The 23286-nt window shown below is 35.6% G+C and overlaps 1 protein-coding gene across 1 annotated transcript in view; it reads left to right on the top strand.

Annotated features, from left to right (window-relative positions):
* The window catches only part of LOC107740391 (conserved oligomeric Golgi complex subunit 6-like), a 54012-nt gene that overhangs the window by 28616 nt on the left and 2110 nt on the right, over positions 1-23286 (top strand). The window contains exons 7-16 of the mRNA XM_016552818.1: positions 4508-4636; positions 6128-6219; positions 8602-8666; positions 10434-10525; positions 10717-10834; positions 12488-12619; positions 13026-13193; positions 13314-13421; positions 20291-20344; positions 20749-20828. Coding sequence (XP_016408304.1) covers positions 4508-4636; positions 6128-6219; positions 8602-8666; positions 10434-10525; positions 10717-10834; positions 12488-12619; positions 13026-13193; positions 13314-13421; positions 20291-20344; positions 20749-20828 — 1038 coding nt within the window. The remainder of the gene's footprint in view (positions 1-4507; positions 4637-6127; positions 6220-8601; positions 8667-10433; positions 10526-10716; positions 10835-12487; positions 12620-13025; positions 13194-13313; positions 13422-20290; positions 20345-20748; positions 20829-23286) is intronic.

Raw genomic sequence — 23286 nt, 5'->3', positions numbered from 1 at the left:
TTTCATGAGATATTGAACGTCAAATAAGAATATGAAAAATTTCCCTTGACCACACTAATTTTTCTGACATTTTATCACCTATTTCTCAAAATGAGAATATTCAAATGCAAAGTTTTTTTCCCCCTAAAAATATAGAAAGATTTCTATCAAACAATGCCTACCTTTTGACTCTCCTTGCTACGGTCTTGGAGTTATGAGTCATTATTTTTGTGTATGGCACTCAGAAAACAACAGTTTTAAAAATGCCTTCAGGGAGTCAAGAGCTAAAAAAAGGCCTATTTTGTTACAAAATACTGTAACTTTTGGATACTTTATGCTGTCACCACAAAATTGAAACAAATACAGCTAACATGCTGGGGAACATCATCAAAAAAGAATTTTCCTCCTACCTTATTTTTTTCTGAGATATTGAATGTCAAATAAGACCGATATGAAAAATTTATCTTGAACACCCAACATTTTCTTACATTTTCTCAGCTATTTCTCAGCAGGAGGATGTCCAAATGAAATATTTCTCCCTGAAAATAGAGAAAGTTTCCTATCAAACGATACCAACCTTTTGACTCTCCTTGCTACAGTCTTCGAGTTATGAGTCATTATTTTTGTGTATGTCACTCACAAAAAACATCAACTTCAGTGATGCAAAAATGCCCTCAGGGCTTAAAAGGTTAAAGCACATGCAATAATGTACTTTTGTGATTACGATTAAATGCAGTGTCCCGTGAGTTTAACTCTACCGCTGAGTTAACATTTGATGTATGTCGCTTTGTACAGTATATTGGGACGGAGGCGCCAGAACTGCAACTGATAGAATGTGCGCTATAGCACGATACTACGATATTTCTTCAAAAGCAGATTGTTGAAACATTTTAATCATCCACAATTAAAAATTGTGATATCGCACACTAGAGCTGCATGATTAATCGTTAAAAGGTTGCGATCTCGATTCAAACACCCACGCAATCTAATTTCTCAATGACAACGATTCGTCTGTGTCTGTTAAACCTTTGAAAAAGTCCTACCTGAACATTCAAATCTGTATATATAAATATACAAATATTTTATATATTTAAATTTGTAACCATTAAAAATTAAACTAATTCAACACTTTTAAACTGACTGCAGCAATTAATATTTTGTCACAGCCTTTTGTAAATTACGCATTAATTTGTTAAGTTCAGAATCGTGGGAGAATCGTGATCTCTATTTGAGACAAAAAATCGTGATTCTCAATTTATCCAGAATCATGCAGCTCTATCGCATACCCCTTCTGTGAACTGAGCTGCTCTGAAAACACTGTGTAAATGAACACAGTACCACTCTTTACACTGAAACACACAGCAAAAAGACTGCTGTATAGACTTCTTTAATTAAATTGGAAATTTTTTATTTTGATATTTAGAATTTTCATAATATACAGTGCCTTGCGAAAGTATTCATGCCCCTTCATTTTTTTCACATTTTGTTATGTTGCTGCCTTATGTTAAACTGCTTTAAAAAAATGTTTTTCCACATGACAGTCCATTCTACACTCCATACACCATAATGGTAAAGCAAAAAAATGTTTTTTAACATCTTTGCAAATTTATTAAAAACAAAAAACTAAAATGATTCCATTGCATAAGTATATACAGTATATCTGGGACAGTTGAAATTTAGCTCAGGAGCATTCTATTGCATGTAGATGTTACTTAATAAAAGGTCTAACAGCTGATAATGCATATCAGAGCAAAAACCAAGCCCTGAGGTCAAAAGAGCTGCCTGTAGAGCTCAGAAACAGGTTTGCGTCAAGCCACACATCTGTGGAAGAGTTCAGAAAAAAATTCTGCTTCATTGAAGGTTCACAGAAGCACAGAAGTCTCTGTTACCCTTAATGGAAGATGTTTGAGACAGCCAGGACTCTTCCTAGAGCAGGCCTCCTGGCCAAACTGAGCAACTGATGGAGAAGGGCTTCGGTTAATGTGGTGACCAAGAACCTGATGGTCACTCTAGTTGAGCTCCATGATCATATGTGGAGATAGGAAAAATCTACAGAAGGACAAACATCACTGCAACACTCCACCGATCTGGGCTTTATGGCGGTGTGGCAAGACTTAATCCTCTCTTCAGTTAAGACACATGAAAACACACTTGGAATTTACGAAAAAGCACCTAAAGGACCCTCAGACTCTGAGAAACAAGATTCTCTGGTCTGATGAACCTCAGTTCTATCATGTTTGCAGCATGTTTGAAGGAAACCAGCTCTGCTCATCACCTGCAGAGTACCATTCCAAAAGTAAAGTGTGCTGGTAGCAACCTCATGCTGTGGGGCTGTTTTTCAGCGGCAGGGACTGAGGGACTCGTCAGAGTAGAAGGAACGCTCAGTGCAGCAAAATATAGAGATAGCCTTAATGAAAACCCAGCCCAGAGCATTCAGAACCTCAGATAAGGCAGAAGGTTCACCTTCCAACAGGACAATGACCGTAAGCATACAGCAAGAGTGGCTTATAGACAACTCTGTGAATGTCCTTGAGTGGCCCAGCCACAGCCTGGGATTGAACCCAATCAAATATTTCTGGAGAAACCTGAAAATGTGCATCTGCCCCCATCCAACCTGACAGAGCTTGAGAGGTGAAGAGATGAGGAGAAGAATTGCAGATAATTGCCAAATGCTGATTGCCAATAAGCTTGTCGCATTAAACAAAAAAGACTTGAGACTGTAAAAGTGCTTCAGCAAAATATTTAATTATATATATATTGTATATGTATATATGTATATAAATATGTATATATTAATGAAATATATACATATTTCAGTTTTGTATTTTTAATAAATGTATGAAGTTGTGACAATTCTGTTTTTGCTTTGTTAGTATGGTGTATGGAGTGTAGATTGATGTGGGGAAAAAAAGTAATTTAGAGCAGTTTAACATAAGGCAGCAACATAACAAAATTTGAAAAAAAATTAAGGGGTATGAATACTTTCACAAGGCACTGTATATTACTATTTGAGTTTTAATTTAAATAATTGTGCAGCCCCATTTGCTTATTTTAATGGGAAACCCTGCTTTAGACAAAGTAAATATTTAGTGTCACATTTTTGCAAAGTTACGCAGTTGTCATATTTCATCTCATTTCCTTGTCGATACTTCCTGTGCTGACAATCTGTGAAAGCATCTTTCAGTAGTTCCAAAATATTCAGTTTCTCTCACTGTTTGGTATTTCTACCATTTGTAACACTTCAGTTTATCTTTTCATAGACCATACTGTTAACCAAGGTGCTGCAGTACCTTCATACATTTAAACACTGGCTCGCGCATTTCCTTTCTGTGTTTCTGTAGGGTTTTTTTCTCACACACGTTTATGTTTTCTTGTTCTCTCTCACTCTTTGTGTTTGTGTGCCCCTGTCTTTTGTCCTGCACTCTCACTTCCCCTTTTTATCTATGGGAATCCAAGGCCAGAGGAGAAAGAGTGAGAGGACAGGGCCTCCAGAGTTCCTGGAATCCATGCCAAACTTCTACATCCCTCCTCTCCTCCCTTTTTCTCTGGCTGCTGCGGTCACTACTGTTTAGTCTGCACAGGGCCGTTCTCAGCCCGTAGATCAAAACACAGCCACGTTTCCTAACTGCAAACGGGGCCCTCCATTGTTTTTGTCTGTGTGTGTGTGTGTGACCCTGGGTGTCTCTAACGTAAAGTATTTTTCTCTTTCTGATTTCAGTGGCTGTTCCGAAGGTCTTGCTATGTCTGTTATGTTTCATGGCCTATTTAATCTTATTTATACTAGAGATGTACAAAATGACATTTTTTTAAATCAACTAGTCTTAAGGATGCCCTGTCAAATTGTAGGATTATGATAATATGCATGTGCTATTGTGTTCAAAGTTGTTGCATCTCTAAAGTCATTCAAGGAGGTCTGCAGTAGGACCCTCGGAAGTGCAAGATTTGAAATCTTGCCATCTTTGCTTATGAGACCTCAGAACTCACAGAACTGGTTCTCAGCCAGGGGGCCTTAAGATGACTTAACAAAGACAAAACAAGCATTTAAATAAGCTAGAACTAGGAATAAAAAGCAGGAAAACCTGGATATATATTGATAATAAATAATAAACTAATACATTTGTATTTTTTGAATTTATTTATTTGTTTATTTTAAGAAATGTGTTTTGCTGACCCAGACTGCATTTATTTGAAAGGTTTTTTGAAAAATAAATTCACAGAGAAAAAAGTTTAAAAGAACAATGGAAAATTGTACATTATTACCAATTTATTTTACATAATTACCTATTTATTTCAGGCACTGCTAAATCATTGACATTAGTAAAACAGCAATATATACTGTATGTGGCTTTGAAAAAGAATATTTTTTTGGAAAAACATCTCATTTTAAATGGCTTTCATACAGAAAGATCGTTTTTGCCTGCAGAGCGTGTATTTACATCGACTAATGAGCTAGCGGGGCCATGCTAACCAGACATACCATGATCTCTTGAATTCATATTTAATTCTCACTCTGTTTTCATTCTCTCAGGTACACACTGGATGAATTTGGAACAGCTCGGCGGTCTGCCGTGGTTCGAGGCTTTATCGACGCCCTGACCCGCGGAGGACCGGGCGGTACCCCGAGACCCATAGAGATGCACTCTCATGATCCGATGAGGTAGAGTCTACGACAAGTGCACATCCCAACCCTCCCACCCAATAATTCCATTCAAAAGCTTGCGGAAAGACAATGGATGACATTTTCTCTTCTGTGCGCTAAAAATAATCACTTCAAACCGCTATAATTGGTGGGGTCATTTTGAGGGTCACACCGTTGTTAGCAGCTAAAAGCCTTTCCATTGTTGATTAACGTCTTCACACACAGAGCCACCATGCAGCTCCTCTATGTGCCACATCTCCCGAAGCTGAAAATCCAATTCAGTGTCTAAGCACATTAAACCCAACCTGATTCTTTCAGGGAAGTGCTTCCTCTTTCAGAGAATTACTTAGTGCAGGTTCAACAAAAGGTCGGCTGTTGAGATCTATGGATTGTCGCACGCGCTCCTGGCCAGCACCCCGTCAAGCTTTCGAGTGCCCTCCTCTCCCCATCCCGTTTGGAACCTGAGGAGAGAACATGAGGTTCTTGGCAGAACGTCGATAAAAGTGGGAAGCAGTGGTTCTCAGAACAGCACTTTCCCCCGCTGTCCGGTATTAAAGGATATGGAGCCGACGTAATGATAGCTGACTGTGTGATGGCCTCAAATCTCAGGAAATCTATAACTCTATTAGATGTAACTACAAATCTAGAAGACATTCCAAATAATTATTCATCTAGCCATTCAGTTCCTGACTGTGCAATTCAGCACCAAGCTGTTTTTAATGATGTTTCCATCACATTATATGCTTAAAATATACACAATTTGATGCGCACATGAACACAAGCACTCAACACATGCACTAGAGTTCAAAATGGCTTTGTATTTGATTAAACTAGAGTTGCAAGTATCTTTTAGTTCCCTCACACAAGCACTCTTCCATGTGGGTGTCTATTGTTGTCGTCTTCAGTAGTTTGTTGAGCGTACATTGTATAATTAAGAAGATCTGACTGTGCACATACTATGATGATGAGGAAATTTGCATCTTGTACACTATATGCATATCCAAGCATACATGTAAAAAACAAAATATAATTTGGGTTATAGGGTTAAGGCCATTACACAACAAGCTAACAGTTGTCCATTTTTGGACTGTCATTGAGTCTCTGCTCATTTTTTGTTGCATGTTCCTTACCGTCGGCACAAGTTGGACCCTGTGTCTGGCTTTTTGGCCATTTGAGCATGTTGAAGCAGCAGTTGCATTTTGAGCAGTTAGTTCTTAGAGATCAGTCTGGTTGGCTTGTTTAACTTGGTGAACCAGTGCACAAGAAAAACCTAAAGTGATGAAAGCAAGCAAATGACAAAGTCAAGAGGGCACACAGATGGCTCTTCTCATTTTACTTCTTCCTTTTAATTTCATATTATCAACCGCCTGAAAAAGCAAATTTAGGGGCCTTAGAAATTTGTGAATCAAATATGATATAGAAGCCTTTATAGGGGTAAAGTAATATTGTGTATAGGTTTCCATGCATTTTTATCTTTGTTTATGCTTATACATACAATCATCCAACCAGGTATGTTGGGGACATGTTGGCCTGGCTCCACCAAGCCACAGCCTCAGAGAAGGAGCACCTGGAAGCCTTGCTCAAGCAAGTTACCGTGCAAGGTACATGTCATTCCACCTAAATCTCATACCGCACAAACACAGTGAATACACTGGAAGATAACTTTTCTAGTTCAGAACTAATTTGCTTTCAATATGAACAAATCTGTCTACATTTGGGCATGTCACATTTGACTAGTGCCCCATTTTTTTTATCACTTAACTTTTTTCTGTGCATCTAAAGATTAAAGATATTATATGTCAATTGATTGTTCTAGATTTGTTACATATTTAATTATGTTATTTAAGTTTAAGTGACATTTATTTCACTTATCGAAAGTCAGTTTTAACATCAATGGATTTCTCTTGAAAACCAAGTGGGATGCATTCACCCATTGTACAGTTGCTGAAGTCTTGCCTCCATTGTTAAAGTGCGGTCATATTAGCAAAACTGCGCTGTAAAAAAGGTCAGTTCCAATTCCAGTAGGAATCTGTGAGATTTTAACTTTCACATGAAGCCAAGTTGGTCTTGCAGATTTGCTGACTAACCATCAGAAAGTTGCTTGGTTTTGAAAGTGATTTCTGTGTGAGCTGTGCTTCATACATCTCTAAGCTATTGACAATGGACGGTGGACCTTTTATTGGCCAAATTTTATTAATGTGACCACACCTTAAAGGGATAGTTCACCCAAAAATGAAAATTCTGTCATTAATTAGTCACTCTCATGTCGTTCCAAACCTGCAAGGCCTTCGTTCATCTGCGGAACACAAATTAAGATATTTTTGATGAAATCCAAGAGCTTTTTGACCCTCCATAGACAACAATGTAACTGAAATGCCAGGCCCAGAAAATTGTGCACAAAGAAAACAAAAATAACGACTTTATTCAACAATTCTTCTCCCCCGAGTTACCATCTTCTGCCATTATCAAGAGTACCACGACGCATTCTTACGAGCAGAGGAACTCTCTCAAGGGAGAAAAATAGTTGAGTAAAGTCTTTTTTGTTTTGTTTTGTTTTCTTTGCGCACAAAAAGTATTCTCGTAGCTTTGTAAAATTACGGTTGAACCACTGATGTCACATGGACTATTTTACCGATGTCCGTGCAAGGTACATGTCATTCCACCTAAATCTCATACCGCACAAACACAGTGAATACACTGGAAGATAACTTTTCTAGTTCAGAACTAATTTGCTTTCAATATGAACAAATCTGTCTACATTTGGGCATGTCACATTTGACTAGTGCCCCATTTTTTTTATCACTTAACTTTTTTCTGTGCATCTAAAGATTAAAGATATTATATGTCAATTGATTGTTCTAGATTTGTTACATATTTAATTATGTTATTTAAGTTTAAGTGACATTTATTTCACTTATCGAAAGTCAGTTTTAACATCAATGGATTTCTCTTGAAAACCAAGTGGGATGCATTCACCCATTGTACAGTTGCTGAAGTCTTGCCTCCATTGTTAAAGTGCGGTCATATTAGCAAAACTGCGCTGTAAAAAAGGTCAGTTCCAATTCCAGTAGGAATCTGTGAGATTTTAACTTTCACATGAAGCCAAGTTGGTCTTGCAGATTTGCTGACTAACCATCAGAAAGTTGCTTGGTTTTGAAAGTGATTTCTGTGTGAGCTGTGCTTCATACATCTCTAAGCTATTGACAATGGACGGTGGACCTTTTATTGGCCAAATTTTATTAATGTGACCACACCTTAAAGGGATAGTTCACCCAAAAATGAAAATTCTGTCATTAATTAGTCACTCTCATGTCGTTCCAAACCTGCAAGGCCTTCGTTCATCTGCGGAACACAAATTAAGATATTTTTGATGAAATCCAAGAGCTTTTTGACCCTCCATAGACAACAATGTAACTGAAATGCCAGGCCCAGAAAATTGTGCGCAAAGAAAACAAAAATAACGACTTTATTCAACAATTCTTCTCCCCCGAGTTACCATCTTCTGCCATTATCAAGAGTACCACGACGCATTCTTACGAGCAGAGGAACTCTCTCAAGGGAGAAAAATAGTTGAGTAAAGTCTTTTTTGTTTTGTTTTGTTTTCTTTGCGCACAAAAAGTATTCTCGTAGCTTTGTAAAATTACGGTTGAACCACTGATGTCACATGGACTATTTTACCGATGTCCTCCTTACTACGTTTTTGGGCCTGGGAACATTTCAGTTGCATTGCTGTCTATGGAGAGTTAGAAAGTTCTCAGATTTCATCAAAAATATCTTAATTTGTGTTCCGAAGATGAACGAAGGTCTTACATGTTTGGAACGACATGAGGGTGAGTAATTAAAGACAGAATTTTCGTTTTTGGGTGAACTAACCCTTGAAGACCACACACATTTTAGAGCTGGTTAAACTCATGTTGGGGTTATACTTGTTTTTCTGAATGTAGATGAGTTGTAGATAAATCTGTTCTGCTGTGTTTGTGTAGGGGTTGAAGAAAACATGCAGGAAGTAGTTGGCCACATCACTGAAGGAGTGTGCAGACCACTCAAGGTGAGATGGAAACAGTGTCATTAAGACTGATATTTAAACTTTTATCAAAAAATATCAGCCTGAAGCTGTGGCATAGTTGGTTAATAATTGTGCTTTAATGCTCAAATGGGCAGCCCAAGTTCAAATTCTGCTTGCAACATATCTCAGTCCCATATCTCAGATCACAAAACCAGTCATAAGGGTAAATTTTTTGAAATTGAGGTTTATACATCACCTGAAAGCTGAATAAATAAGCTTTCCATTGATTGTTAGGTTATGGTTTGTTAGGATAGGACAATATTTAGCCGAGATACAACTATTTGAAAATCTGCAGTCTGAGGGTGCAAAAAAATCAAAATATTGAGAAAATCACCTTTAAAGTTGTCCAAATGAAGTCCTTAGCATTGCATATTACTAATCAAAAATTAAGTTTTCATATATTTACGGTAGGAAATTTACAAAATATCTTCATGGAACATGATCTTTACTTAATATCCTAATGATTTTTGGCATAAAAGAAAAATTTATAATTTTGACCCATACAATGTATTATTGGCTATTGCTACAAATATACCCGTCCTACTTTTGACTGGTTTTGTAGTCCAGGTTCACATTAGAGGTCTGCATTCCCGCGGCTCTCCCGCGGGAACTGTGGGACCCGACCAGATTTTTTGTGCCGTGGGATTCAATTCCCGAATAAAACGCGGTAGAGGTCGGTAACTCTGGTGTAATTTGAACGGGAGCGGGCGGTCTAACAATATCCCGTTCCCGACATCCATTTAGAACAGCATATCTGCGCTTTATTCTTATTGACTTGGACTGTTATGCACGCGCTGCACGCATGCTTTCTGCGTCACACGTTTTATTTGCGGGGTCTGTGCGCAGCATGTGCTTAACGATGCTCAGAGCAGGCTGTACCGGTGGTAAATATACGGCCCTCAGACAGAACAGGCAGGTTATCGATGAGTGACAGAGCAGAATAAGGATGGAGCAAAGTGTGGATGTGCTGTCCTTGAAGGACGTTCAACTCAGTTTTGTTTATATTTTGCTTAGCCTATAATTTTAAATGACAGATGTCGTATTTATTTATTTTTCTCTGCTACACTTTTCCTACTGTGTTAACAGAAAAATGTCCAACGAATTTAGTATTTTGACAAGACGAATAACCTAGCTAATAGGCTATTTTTGTACAACCTACATTTTTTTTTTTCTCTTTTTTTTTCTCACACTTTTTGCTATTGTGTTGTAAATGTTAAACTAAATGTATCCTGACAAGACGAATAAAAATAAGAAATACAATTTTTGTACAACATTTTTGATTTTCTCTGACACTTTTTCCTACTGTTGCATAAAATATTAAACGAATTTTGTGTCTTAAGATAATTCATATAAATTCAAGTCAAAGTCAATAAATTCAAGACTCTTGACAAGACTAATAAAATAACATACAATTTTGTGCAGACTACACTTTTATTTGTTAGCCTATCTCTCTTTCAGTAGCAGAAATTTAGATTCTGTTATAGTGAGATTCTGGAAACGAGATCTAAATTTAGCGGGAACAGTCGGGTCGGGAAGAAAATGATTCCAAGCGGACAGCGGGTGAACAAAGAGTGAATATATAGCGGGAGCGGGTGGGTGCGGAATATAACCTTGCGGGAGCGGGACAAAAACAGTCCCGCGCAGACCTCTAGTTCACATATTTGAATGATTAATATTTCAACAAACTCTTTACTTACTCAACAGGCAATAATGAAATCAGATTTTTTATTTATTTTATTTCTCTACCAGGTCCGAATTGAGCAGGTGATCATTGCAGAGCCCGGTGCTGTTCTTCTCTATAAACTCTCCAACCTGCTCAAGTTCTACCATCACACCATCAGGTACACAAACATCTCTGCGAATGACTTTATTGGGTTTATTTGTTTTTTATTGTATTTTATACTACATTTGATGGAAGACAAATCTTTCTTCAATTACTAAAGAACAGAGATCCAAAAATATAGATCCAGTTTTAGGTATAACCTATTGCAAGATGCTCCAGTTTTTCTGAATGCATAAGTCTCTCTCTCAGTGGTATCATGGGTACCAGTGTTTCCTCTCTGTTGATGACCATTGATGAGATGCACATGCTCAGTAAGAAGATGTTCTTCAACAGCCTTAGTATTCACGCCAGTCGCCTCATGGATAAAGTAAGTACATTTCAGTGTTGTTGTTTTTTTTAAATAAAACTAGAACTGTGGGGTAATTGAAATAAAGCTGATATAAAATAAAATGTAAATATTAAATGAAAAGCTTAAACTTAAAAAGTTAAACAAATTAGAAATGTTGCCTTGGCAACTAACTAAAATATTGAGGGAAAATCACATTATGAAATAAATATTTTTCTCTAATACAGTAAGAGGACATGTGTCTATATCGTCCTAATGCACGGTGTGGAGGAGAGTATGAGTGGCCAAAGACTCCCAAGGATGACAGCTGGAGAACTGCAGAAAATGCAAAAAGTATTGGATAAAAGGGTATGATTAATTGTGACCAATGTGTATTAGAGAAAAACATTTATTTGATAATGAGATTTCTCTCCCATTTTAAATTCTTATTCTCCAATGAAAGATTAGATTTTAGTAAATTATTAAAATAAAATATCTAAAGGATTGATGATACAGATTCATTTTCACAGCCATCTTTGATCATATTTACCAAGGGTATGAATAATTTTGAGCACAACTGTAAGTTCAAGTACTAAAATCACTAAAACATTAAAATAAACTCATATATAGATATTTACAAAAAACAAAAACGGATTTAAAAAAAAGCACATAAAATTGCTGAAACTTGATATATAAAAAAATTCTGAAAATATAAAAAAATAAAAATATTTATAAATACTATAATAGTATTCAAACAATACTTAAATAACTCATCCCAAGTTTTTTTTTCTTTTTCAAATCTCTTCTTTTGTTCTAATGTTCCCACATATCTGAAAAGGTGTAAAAATTCAGAATTTTTTACTTACTCTTATGTCAGTAAACCAGTAAACAATGCCTTACCAGCCAATGAAAACACTTTAGCAACTGTCTAAAAACAACCCAGAATACACTAGCATTTAGGCGCTCTAACACAGCATCCTACCCCTATAGCTCTGTAGTGATCAACATAACAAATGTGCGCAAATGTGCCTCACAGTCATTCATCAGTTGGATTTTGTTTTTACCAGGTGGAAAAAAACACATTCTCACACCAGGGATTTTAAATTATCCCCAAAATATCCTTGAACACGAACAGACTAGTTAAAAAAAAAACACTTCGTTGATAAGTGGATCAATAGCCAGAACAAGATGGCCTCCGCTCTACGCTTCTGAAAGAATTATCGCCTTAGCAGCACACTAATCAAATCACCTCAGGCTTAGGACGTTACGTATCACTCCCTGACGTTGCTCGGTGCCAGGAACACAAGCCTGAGCTAATAAGCTATATTAGAGGCAGCAGAGCTCTAGGTAGTGTTCGCATAGCAGGGTGTTTATTAGTCAGCCTTCAGAGGTGTCAGTCTCGCTGTCAGACATGCCTGGCTTGATTTTGAGGGTCTGGAATGGTAAATACCACTCTTAAAAGTCAGAATGTATGGAGTTAAAAACGTGTTGTCAGGGGATCAGTGACATGATGCTCTTTTTGTGTCTGAATGTATTTAAAAAAAAAAAAAACATTAAAAATGCACTTTAATACACGGTGATATTAATACATCTTACAATGGACATGTTTTCAGTTTTGCTGTGAAATTTATACAATATATATTACTTTTTTGAAACAAGATTTTTAAAAGACTTCTTGTTTTCTTGTTTTCTCAGGTAGAGCTTCCACCTCCTGATCTGGGTCCCACTGCCTCTCTCACTCAGACTCTGTCTCTCCTTAGGGAGGTTTTGGCCTCCCATGATTCATCAGTTCTGCCTCTTGATGCCCGTCAGGCTGACTTTGCACAGGTGACTTTTCTTTTCATGTTTTGTGGCAAAATCCAGTGTGTATCTACCTTTTAGTGACTTGAATTTGGCTGATATAAAGAAAGTATCCGAAAGAAATGCTCACTGTTTCTGTTTTGTTTGTCAACTTTATTTATTATACATTTATTAAATTATTTTGTAGAAGAAGTTACTTTTTTTGTTGTTGTTTCATGCAAGAAATGAATCAGTTGTCTTAATATATTTGTATTTATGTTTATACATGTGCAATATTGTCAACTACACTAGTAGACTGATAATATTATACACTATTCCAGTTAGGCATGGAGTGCTTTACTCATATTAATGTCAGACAGATACATTTAGGTCACTCTTTTGTTTTGTTTTTTTGCTTTTTGTTAATCCCTTCATCCTCAATGCTGTTTCTCAGGTATTGTCCTGCATCCTTGACCCATTGCTGCAGCTGTGCACGGTATCAGCCAGTAACCTGGGCACAGCAGATATGGCCACCTACATGGTGAACTCCCTATACATGATGAAGACCACACTAGCGCTCTTTGAATTCACAGACAAACGCTTAGAAATGCTGGAGTTTCAGGTGTGTTACATTATACAATTATAAATTATAAGATAATGTAGATAAGTTAAAATTGTGATGAGTCAAACTGAGTTAAAATGTAATACATTTGTATGTATTTTTATTGGCCACTGACTCTAGATTGAGGCTCACTTGGACACTCTAATCAATGAGCAGGCGTCTTTCGTGCTGACCAGAACTGGGCTTAGTCACATCTACAGCTGTGTCCAGCAGCACACTGCAGAGCAGGTGAGAATGAATGCGAAAACCGCTTAGGATTAGGTAAGGAACAGCTTTTCTTGAATAGAAAGGGATGCTAGGGATGTGCGATCCAATATTCTGTATCAGTATCAGTCCAATATTAAAGATCTAGTACTATGTGTTATGGTTGTTACTGTCATGCTCTAAAAAGAACAAAAAACTATTATAAAAGAACAATTATATTCTAGTTCTTCTGAAGACATTCTGAACTGATTTGAGCTAAATAAGGATATTATTGTCTTTTTAGAGCTTTCACAGTAGAATCTCCATAGTTGTATTTCCATTACTGATTCTGCTATTTTCCTTTTTTAACACTATCACTTGACATTTCAATAGCTTTATTTGAGGAACAGACAGTATATTAAGCTGTCAAATTAATGTTCCCGGAAACTCTTCCCCCTACTGCAGTTGTCACGTCATGTCCCTGAAATAATCAGGCCTTCACTTTAAGTTTTCATTTTGTGATGAGTGATTTTTTTTTTCATGGTTGCTGTCTACACCAAAAATTCCTACTGTAACTAAAGAACAATTAACTATTTTTTTTTAATTAAAGTCCCATATTTACACAATTGTTAATATTTACAAAATATAGAATATAGAGGAATCCAATCCATTTTTTTTTTTAAATGGAAGTGTTTTTAGTTAAGCCTCTATTCTTCTTATTAATCTTTTTATCAGAACTGGGCAGTTCCCTGATAGTAAAGCCTATTTTCAAATCTGGGAATTCAGATGCTATGATTATCTATAGACCAATTAGTCGTCTTCCAAGTTCTTTCCAAAGTGCTGGAGAAGGTTGTATCAGAACCATTTTTGCATCACTTAGAGACTAATAATCTTTTACACCATTTACAATTTGGTTTTAGATATACCCATTCTACAGAAACAGCTACTTGCTTATTATTAGAAAATATTAAGCGGTCACTTGATAAAGGATTCAAAGTTGGTGCAGTATTCCTGGATCTGAAAAAGGCATTTGATACCGTAAATCATAATATTTTAATGTCAAAAATAACAAAGTATAATATATCAAAAAGATCTCTGTTATGGTTTGATTCGTGTTTAAAAAGTCGTGAACAAAGTGTTGTCATTAATAATGTTAAGTCAGTTCCTCATAATATTGATATAGGAATTCCTCAGGGAACAATTTTGGGTTTGATTCTTTTTAGCATTTATATTAATAATCTTCCAGAAGTGTGTCCTGATGCGAGTCTTCAAATGTATGTTGATGACACGGTTATCTACGTATCTGGTAGAAATTGTGTGGAAATTGAAGAAAAGTTAGCAACTTAGAGAAAGTGTCAGCTTGGCTTGATGCCTATTTTTTAACTTTAAATACTAAAAAGACAAAGATACCGTAAATCATAATATTTTAATGTCAAAAATAACAAAGTATAATATATCAAAAAGATCTCTGTTATGGTTTGATTCGTGTTTAAAAAGTCGTGAACAAAGTGTTGTCATTAATAATTTTAAGTCAGTTCCTCATAATATTGATATAGGAATTCCTCAGGGAACAATTTTGGGTCCGATTCTTTTTAGCATTTATATTAATGATCTTCCAGAAGTGTGTCCTGATGCGAGTCTTCAAATGTATGTTGATGACACGGTTATCTACGTATCTGGTAGAAATTGTGTGGAAATTGAAGAAAAGTTAGCAACTTAGAGAAAGTGTCAGCTTGGCTTGATGCCTATTTTTTAACTTTAAATACTAAAAAGACAAAGTCCATATGCTTTTCAATAAGAAAATTACCTGTAACAGAATCATTATACATTAGAATTAAAGATGAGATTATAGAACAAGTATCAGAAGAAAAATATATTGGTATGATTTTCGATTCTCAGTAAAATTTTAAAAGTCATGTTAAAAAGTTGTGTAAAACAATTAAGGCAAATCTTACCAGCTTTTTTAAAATTTGATGATGATATCACATACGGTTATTTGTACCATATGTACCAAATAGTAGCTATTTGGTCTCAGACAAATCAATCCATAATTAATCATGCTGAATGTCTTTACAATAGAGCTTTGAAAATTTTAGATAGAAAGCAAATATGATACCATCACTGACTACGTTTACATGGACATCAGTAATCTAATTATTTACCTTATTCTAAATAAGCCAATATTATGATTATGGTGTTTACATGAGTTGCTTTTAGTATATTCCTTTCATGTTCCCTTTTTACATGTTATAGCAATGATCTTTAAAAAAGCATCATATGACCCCTTTAAATGTTTAAATTGTCTTGCCCCTATTATGTAATTTTTTTTGAGAGATTGCAGGGGAGCAGTAGATCCACTAGAGCGGTTTCTAGTGGAAACTGTAAAGTTATACATTGTAAAACATCATTTGCTCAGACTGTTCTCTCACTAAAAGGTGTAAAATTTTGGAATTCATTGCCTGACTATTTAAAATCTATTGCAAATTATAATCATTTAAAAAAAGCCACGAAATCTTGGTTGATACATCAACGAACTTGTAGTCATGATTAGTGTACTTATATTATAAATGTGTGTACTACTTGTTGTTTTTTGTAACTAATTTATAAAAGCCCTCCTAGGGACAAGTATTGCAAATTAGCTTCGGCTACAAGCACTATGGTACATGCATGTGATGACGGTTATTCCAGTTTCATCTATGTTTATTGTATCTGTCCCTAACAAATAAAACATTAAATAAATAAATTAAAATACTCTGGTCTCATGAGACCAAGTCAGTCATTTTTTGAATCTAACCATCCAAAATGGTATGGCATTGCTAGGGGAGGAGTATAGTGAGAACTGCCTGGTTCCCACAGTGTGAAGTTCAGTGGTCATGAAGTTCTTATATCGGGATTTATGAGTGCTGAAGATGTGGGGGGAGTTGTGCTATATCAATGGTGTCATGAATTCACACACCATTGTGTGATGTAATAGAAAAACTTGAAACAGTAGATTTCCCGTGTTATTGATTTTTCAACATGACAATGACGGTATACAGTGCATTCTCCCAAGGTGAAAATCCTTCAGTGTACAAGTGTTTCACCCACCATTATCACTCTTGAGCACCTGTGGGAAATTTTGTAGAGACACTGGCCATTAAAGATCAGGGAATTTAAAAGAGGTTGTCCTCCAGGAATTAAACAGGACAGATATGACAATTTGTCATGATCTTGTACACTCAAATGCCAAGAAAGGTCAGAGCAGTATACTTAAAGTTATGGAGGACATGTTAAGTACTAGGATAGATAGATAGATAGATAGATAGATAGATAGATATGTATAAAATATTTTATGTAGTAACAAGACTCAGCTTATGGTTAACAAGTTAATGAGGTAGATATTCTAAAACTGATCAAAATAAAAACTCAGAAATAAACAAAAACTTTGCTATTGGCAGATACTCGAAGCTGCTGTATTGTTACCATTATTGGACATGAAAAAAACTCTCCTTCTCTCTTTTTGCTCAGTTGCCCGCTCTAAAACTGCAGAAGTTTCCCAGCGTTACGGGAATTATATGAATTATTCACAGTTTCACAAGACCCAGAAATAAAGCTTTTAAATAAATTCTTCACAGAGCAGCTCATTTACTATTATTATCAGTTATATATTAGTGCTGCTTTTATTACGGCCTGAATATTTTGAGTGTTTCTTGCTTCTTATCAAGGGCACAGGAGCAAATGTGTGTTACAAAACAGAAAGTTTCATCTGACTGAATGAGTATTCTTATTGGATATTCAAAGCTGCTGTAAAATATCAGATATATTTTGTCAGTTAAGGTGAATGTAAACTGTAAACAGGCGTCAAGTTGTCTAATGAACAATATTACATGGTGAAAGAATTAATTTGTTTCAGTCATTATTTTTATTACATTATTTTTAGTTTCATGCACATAATACGAAAGATTAATAATAAAAATCTATAATTATTACTAATAATTGTAATTATTTATTGAACAGCTGCTCTTGCTGCTGTTTTGTAAAAGCAAGAAGCTATGAGAGGCTATTTGTCGTTATTATTATTATTTTACCACAGTTAAGGGGATGTAGATGGGGAAAATGCGAAATGATGTAGCTTATTACTTTAATAGTATTTTGAAGTTTGTGACGTAACTTCTGACTGTTCCATCTTTGAGCTCTCATTTGCAAAACACCATTTGTGACCATCTTTCCCCTTTCATATCACCTCCATCATACATGCACACACTAATAGCGCACATTACTTCCTTTTTATCTTTCTCTCATTTCACAGGAATAGTCTCTATTGTTTATGTGTCTCCTGTTTGGACCTTATTACCGTGGTTACCCTACGGTTAGAGGCTCATTAATAAAATCACATAGTGCAGATTTTCACTCAAATTCATCACATGGCAGGAAATGGCCTGAGACTGAAAAAAAAACACAGAATAGAGCTTATTCTGTAAACACGTTACATTACCTGTCCACATCTGTGTGCACATTTACATGTGCATTTACAGATTAGACAGAGCAAATTATTTATTTTTGTTTTGTTGTTGTTCATTAATGATTTGGCTTCGCACAGCTGATGTTCAGGGCATTCAGCATCTCTCTAAAATTGTATGACGTATTATACAGTGTTAAAATTGATTTTTGTTGTAAATAAAACAAAGATTATTAAAATAGGTTACTTGCCATTTCTAAGAACAATGAATGGCTCTCATGAGCAGATTTTTTTTTTAATGAATCAGAAACATACAGTGGAACTTATGTAGTCTGATTTTTCATTTTAGTGAAACAGTGGAGCCAGTGTAATCTGAGTGAATGATTCTGAATCTGTTTGTTTGAGCCAGTCTAATACATACTGATTCCCAAAATAAATGACTCTTATGATCCAATCTTTTTTAGTGATTCAGAAATATACTGCTCAACCAGTGTAGTCTGATTCTCAAATGAATGAATCTTATGAGCTGATTCTTTTGAGTAAATCAGAAACATGCAGTGCAGGCAGTGTAGATGTACTGTATTTTTCTGCCAATGAAGTGGCACGAATGAGACAGTTCTTTTTAATGAGTCAAACACATAAAGTGCAACCAATGTAGTCCAATTCTCAAATGAACGACTCTTAGAACTCATTTTCACTCTTAGACATTTATTTTAGTGAATCAGAAACACAGTGAGACCAGTCTAGTCAGATTCTCAAATGAATGATTCTTCTGCTAATGAACTGGTACAAATGAGCTCATTCTCTTTAATAAATCACTTAAAGCAACTACTAAATTGTTACTAAAAATGTACTACTTTCATCATGACTTGAATTGTTACTGTTTTATGTTGTTCCTATGGCTTGTGAAACATACTCTCTTTTGGGTGTTCGAGTTTACAACCCAGCTTTGTCTTTCAAGTTCAACTGAGTAATTGTCAGGTGAAAAAGATTCCAGTGAACTTTGTGACTCTTTTGGACATGTACAGGCACTTTAAGCAAGGTGTTATATTACAGAAGACAGGCGAGAACGCAGAAGCATTGAAAGTAAGCACGGGTTTGTGTGGGTCTTGGCAGAGGAGTGCAGTCTGGGCATTTCCACGCCTGTCCTCATCACACACCCCCGTAAAAGGCTGGCATGTGACTAAGCGTCTTTGGACACCTGCTGTCCACAGCACAGGGCACAACTGTCTCGCCTACTGCATCAATGTCTTCTCTGTCCACTCATGCTGTTAAATACAGCATGTCTCGCTTTATATGGCTCATGCTGCCCACAACAGACATGATTCATGAATCTGGCCCTCAAAAGCCAACTTTGTGTGTTATGTTGATGGCATCGTTTTAAAAACGTTATGACCCTCCAAATTGTGTGTACATTAAATGGACCACTGGACACTAAATGAAGATCCTGTTGATGTTTGACACTCACAATGAATCTTTGCCCTCTGTGCATTAAACTGTTGCAGTAGCATGTTAGGCACAATGTGAAGTTCCTAAACCCATAATCAGAATTATTATTTTATAATAAAGCACCCGGACTTCACGAGAGGTTGTGCGTTACAGCACTTCAAAGTGTCTAAAATTTAATTGTAGTAAAAATCAGTGTAATAAATGTCCTGTCATAGTTTATTGCAGTTATTAAGTGGTGGAAAAAGCAATATGGTAAAGGTAAAAGTAAAAAGTAATTATTTTATATTTATATTCTATTAATATACAAAGTTGATAATTATTTGAATGTTATGGCTGTTAACTAATAAATGGCCAAGATTATATATGATATATGTTCATTACTATTTTGTCTAAATAAAACATAAAACCCTAAAACAATCAAATAAATCGTTTTATTTATAAATAAATTGTTTTATAATATGGCCCAATATTGTTCCAATATATTGAACGTTCCTAGACCAAAGACAACAATGAATAATAAGTAGTACAATTTATGATTAATGCTAATCATATCGAACAGTTCTACCACCAAGTAAAGGCGTGGTCACATTAGCGAATATTGGCAAATTTCGCTAGCAAAAATAGTGCCATTAGAGAGTTAATAATTGCTGCATTACAAAATGTGTCAAGTCAATTCATAATGCAACACAAGGATGTGTCGTATCCTCAGTGTTGAACCGTTGCACACTGTACAGTAGATGGTCAAGTGGACCTTTGGGAAACGTTCTATACTTCTTACAGCTTTTTTGTTGTTCTTTTTCCTGTCCTCTTAATTTTTTTTTTTTTTGGTCTCTTCAAGTGTCACATAGCAGCTACGAATTTGGTTAAAATGTGAAATCTCTCACTTTGTGTGTTTTCAAGCTGTTGCACCTATTCTTTCTCTTCGTTGTTTGTGTTATGTCTGTGCCGCAGGCTGTCTCAGTTCGCAGAGCTGAAGAAAAGTAGTTTTGTATTCTTCACTAATGGTTTGCTGTGTTCTCCCTCCTAGGGTCCCTTGGCCAACCTCCCTGGAATGGACAGCACATCCTTAAAAACAGCTATGGTAAGACCTGTTTCTTTATTAAGTTCTTTTGAACAGGACTACTTTTTCTTCAGAAGGTCAGATAAATTCATGTTTTCAGATGTATTTTGTGATTTTTATTTATTTTTTTATTTTTAATCTGGTCTGAATTGAAAATGTCTGTTTTCCTCACACAACCTGCGAAACAAATTACCTACTGTTTTTCAGCGAACTGATTTTAGATCATTGTGGGTTTCAGACCTTTTTACCACATTTCTAGGAAAGGTGAAATCGTATTGAAATCTTATTTCACATTAATTTTAGATTAAATCACAGACGTCTTTTGTTAAAAATTGTAAATCAACAAAACAAATCCCTTCCGAATAGTACTTACAGTTTTATCAAGTCTTTTCTTTGCATTCTTGTTTTGTCTGTTGTACTCACAGGTCCAGTTTGACCGTTATTTGGCCTCTCCTGATACACTTGTGATGCCGCAACTCAACTTCCTGCTCAGTGCTGCTATCAAGTAGGAGTCAGCTCACATTTAGCACACATTCTGTCTATAATACAGCCAGTTGCAAAGAACATGAATCATTTTGTTTCAAAACAATTTTACAATTACACACTTTCCCCCTTTTATAAACAAAAAGCTCAAGAATGATGGAAAATGGAAAGTTCGCAGAAAATGGAAAGTTCACAAAAAAATGGAGGCTTCCATGAAAATGTAATCACTGCCATGTCAGTCCATACCTGTATAACTTACTTTCTTCTGTGGAACTCAAAAGTAGATGCAGAATCTCTAAGCTGCTGTCCTCCATACAATAAAAATAAAGTAGGATTGGGGATATTAAGCTATAAAATTTATAAAAATAAATGTGCATAATACTGTAGATATCCATCATAGCAGTGGCAATTTACATATAGATTATAAGTACAAAAAAAAAACCTTGCTATGTGTACTGCGTTAGGCTAACTGAGACTTGTCATAGCACTTGCATTTCATTGCTGATTTGGATTGCTTCCAATGTCCTCATTTGTAAGTCACTTTGGATAAAAGCTTCTGCTAAATGACTAAATGTAAATGTAAAGTACAATTTCAAAAACGGCGTGTTTAATTATAAGTCTGAGAATCATTCATGAAAACCTCATGGTAACACTTTACAATAATATTTCTACATACACTACAGTTCAAAAGTTTAGAGTCAATAAGAAATTTTAAGAAATGCATTCTTTTATTTAGTATTAAATTGATCAAAAGTAACAGTAAAGACGTTAATGATGTAAAAAGACTGGTCAGGTAAATGCTGTGCTTTTTGAACATTCTATTCATCAAAGAATCTCGAAAGGTTTTTCTACAAAAAATATTAAGCAGAACTGTTTTCAACATATTATTTTCAGAATGTTTTTTGAGAACCAAATCAGCATATTAGAATTATTTCTAAAGGATCACATGACACTGAAGACTGAAGTAATGGCTACTAACAATTCCGCTTTGCCATTGCTGGAATAAATTTGATTTTATAATAAATTAAAATAGGAAACAGTACAATTGTAATAATATTTAATACAATATTGTTACATTTAACTGTATTTGTGATCAAATAAATGCTGCCTTGCTATAAGACACTTATTTCAGAAAAATTTAAAAATCTTTACCAACCCCAAACTTTTGAATGGTAGTGTAAATTAACAATGAAAATATTTATTGGTATTTTACACTTAAATTTTTGAGTTCATCTTAAGTGGAACTGGCAATTTCAGTCTATTGCTAGCATAGAATATTGCCCCTTTAAAATGTTGTATTTTTTTTGTAAAAGTACACATCACATTTTCAATCCTCATATACAATTTCACTGAACAACATTTCAGTTCTTGTCTCAATTTTTTGTCACATGCATTTGTTTACTAGCTACAATTTAGCTACACGATTTCTTACTACTCAGTCACATCCAACCTAAACAATGTTTTGGTCCATAAAATCGATCTGGCCGTCATCACATTAACGAAGCGGTGATGAGCATGAGAGGTTTCTCGGGCATTTGTTCTTGTCTCCCTCTCTTCCTTGTAGTTGGTGCTTTTAGCATCAGCACATCAGTGTGGTGTTGCTATTTGAGCGGTAGAGAGGCGCACACACTGAGTCACATTGTTACTGGGAAATGTAACAGGCTTGAGGAGCACTCACTGTCCCTCAGGTTAATGTTCTCTATTAATGGAGATGGACTCGTGCACAGGCTTGGCACAACTAATTAGCTCCTGGTCCATTTCTCTCTCTCTTTCTAGCTATCTCTCCACACATAAACACGCCACACGTGACTGAACTCTGCATGAGACACAAAGACAAAATAAATAGAGATGGATCCGTTTGCACACACATAATTTTGTTCTGTACATTTCATTAAATTTGGTTAAAGAGATCAACCAAATATGAAAATTCTGCCATTATTTAATCAGACTTGTGTCTTTCAAAACTTCATGAAGTAGTTTTTGCTGAAAATCTTGACATCTGCCCATGTTTTCATGTCTGATTCATATAGGAATTGTTCTTTTGGGTCGGGCATTATAGTGAATTGTTGGATCCAATTCACAAAACTCTTCTGAATGATTTGTGGATCTGACTGATCCTGTTATCAGATTTATCTTGATCGAGTTCCTCACTGATTAACAGCTCTCTAGAATGAAAGATTATCAGTGAGTAACGACGACTATTATTCACTGATAATAATCTATTTCTTGTACAAACCCAGATGGCTTCTGAAGAAATATAGCAATATACACTCACCGGACACATTTTAGGTACACTTGTTCAACTGCTGACTAATGCACAGACATGGTCAAGACAATTTGCTGAAGCTCAAATTGAGCATCAGAATGGAGAAGAAAGGTGATTTAAGTGACTTTGAGTGTGGCATCATTGGTGCCAGGTGGGCTGGTCTGAAGATTTCAGAAACTGCTGATATATGGGCAAAAATGGCTTGTTGATGTGA

The sequence above is a fragment of the Sinocyclocheilus rhinocerous genome, unplaced genomic scaffold (assembly GCF_001515625.1).
Source record: "Sinocyclocheilus rhinocerous isolate Xijiao unplaced genomic scaffold, SAMN03320098_v1.1 scaffold315, whole genome shotgun sequence".
Classification (NCBI taxonomy): Eukaryota; Metazoa; Chordata; class Actinopteri; order Cypriniformes; family Cyprinidae; genus Sinocyclocheilus; species Sinocyclocheilus rhinocerous.
The sequence above is the reverse complement of the archived record's forward strand: the minus strand, read 5'-3'. Positions and strand labels throughout refer to the sequence as shown.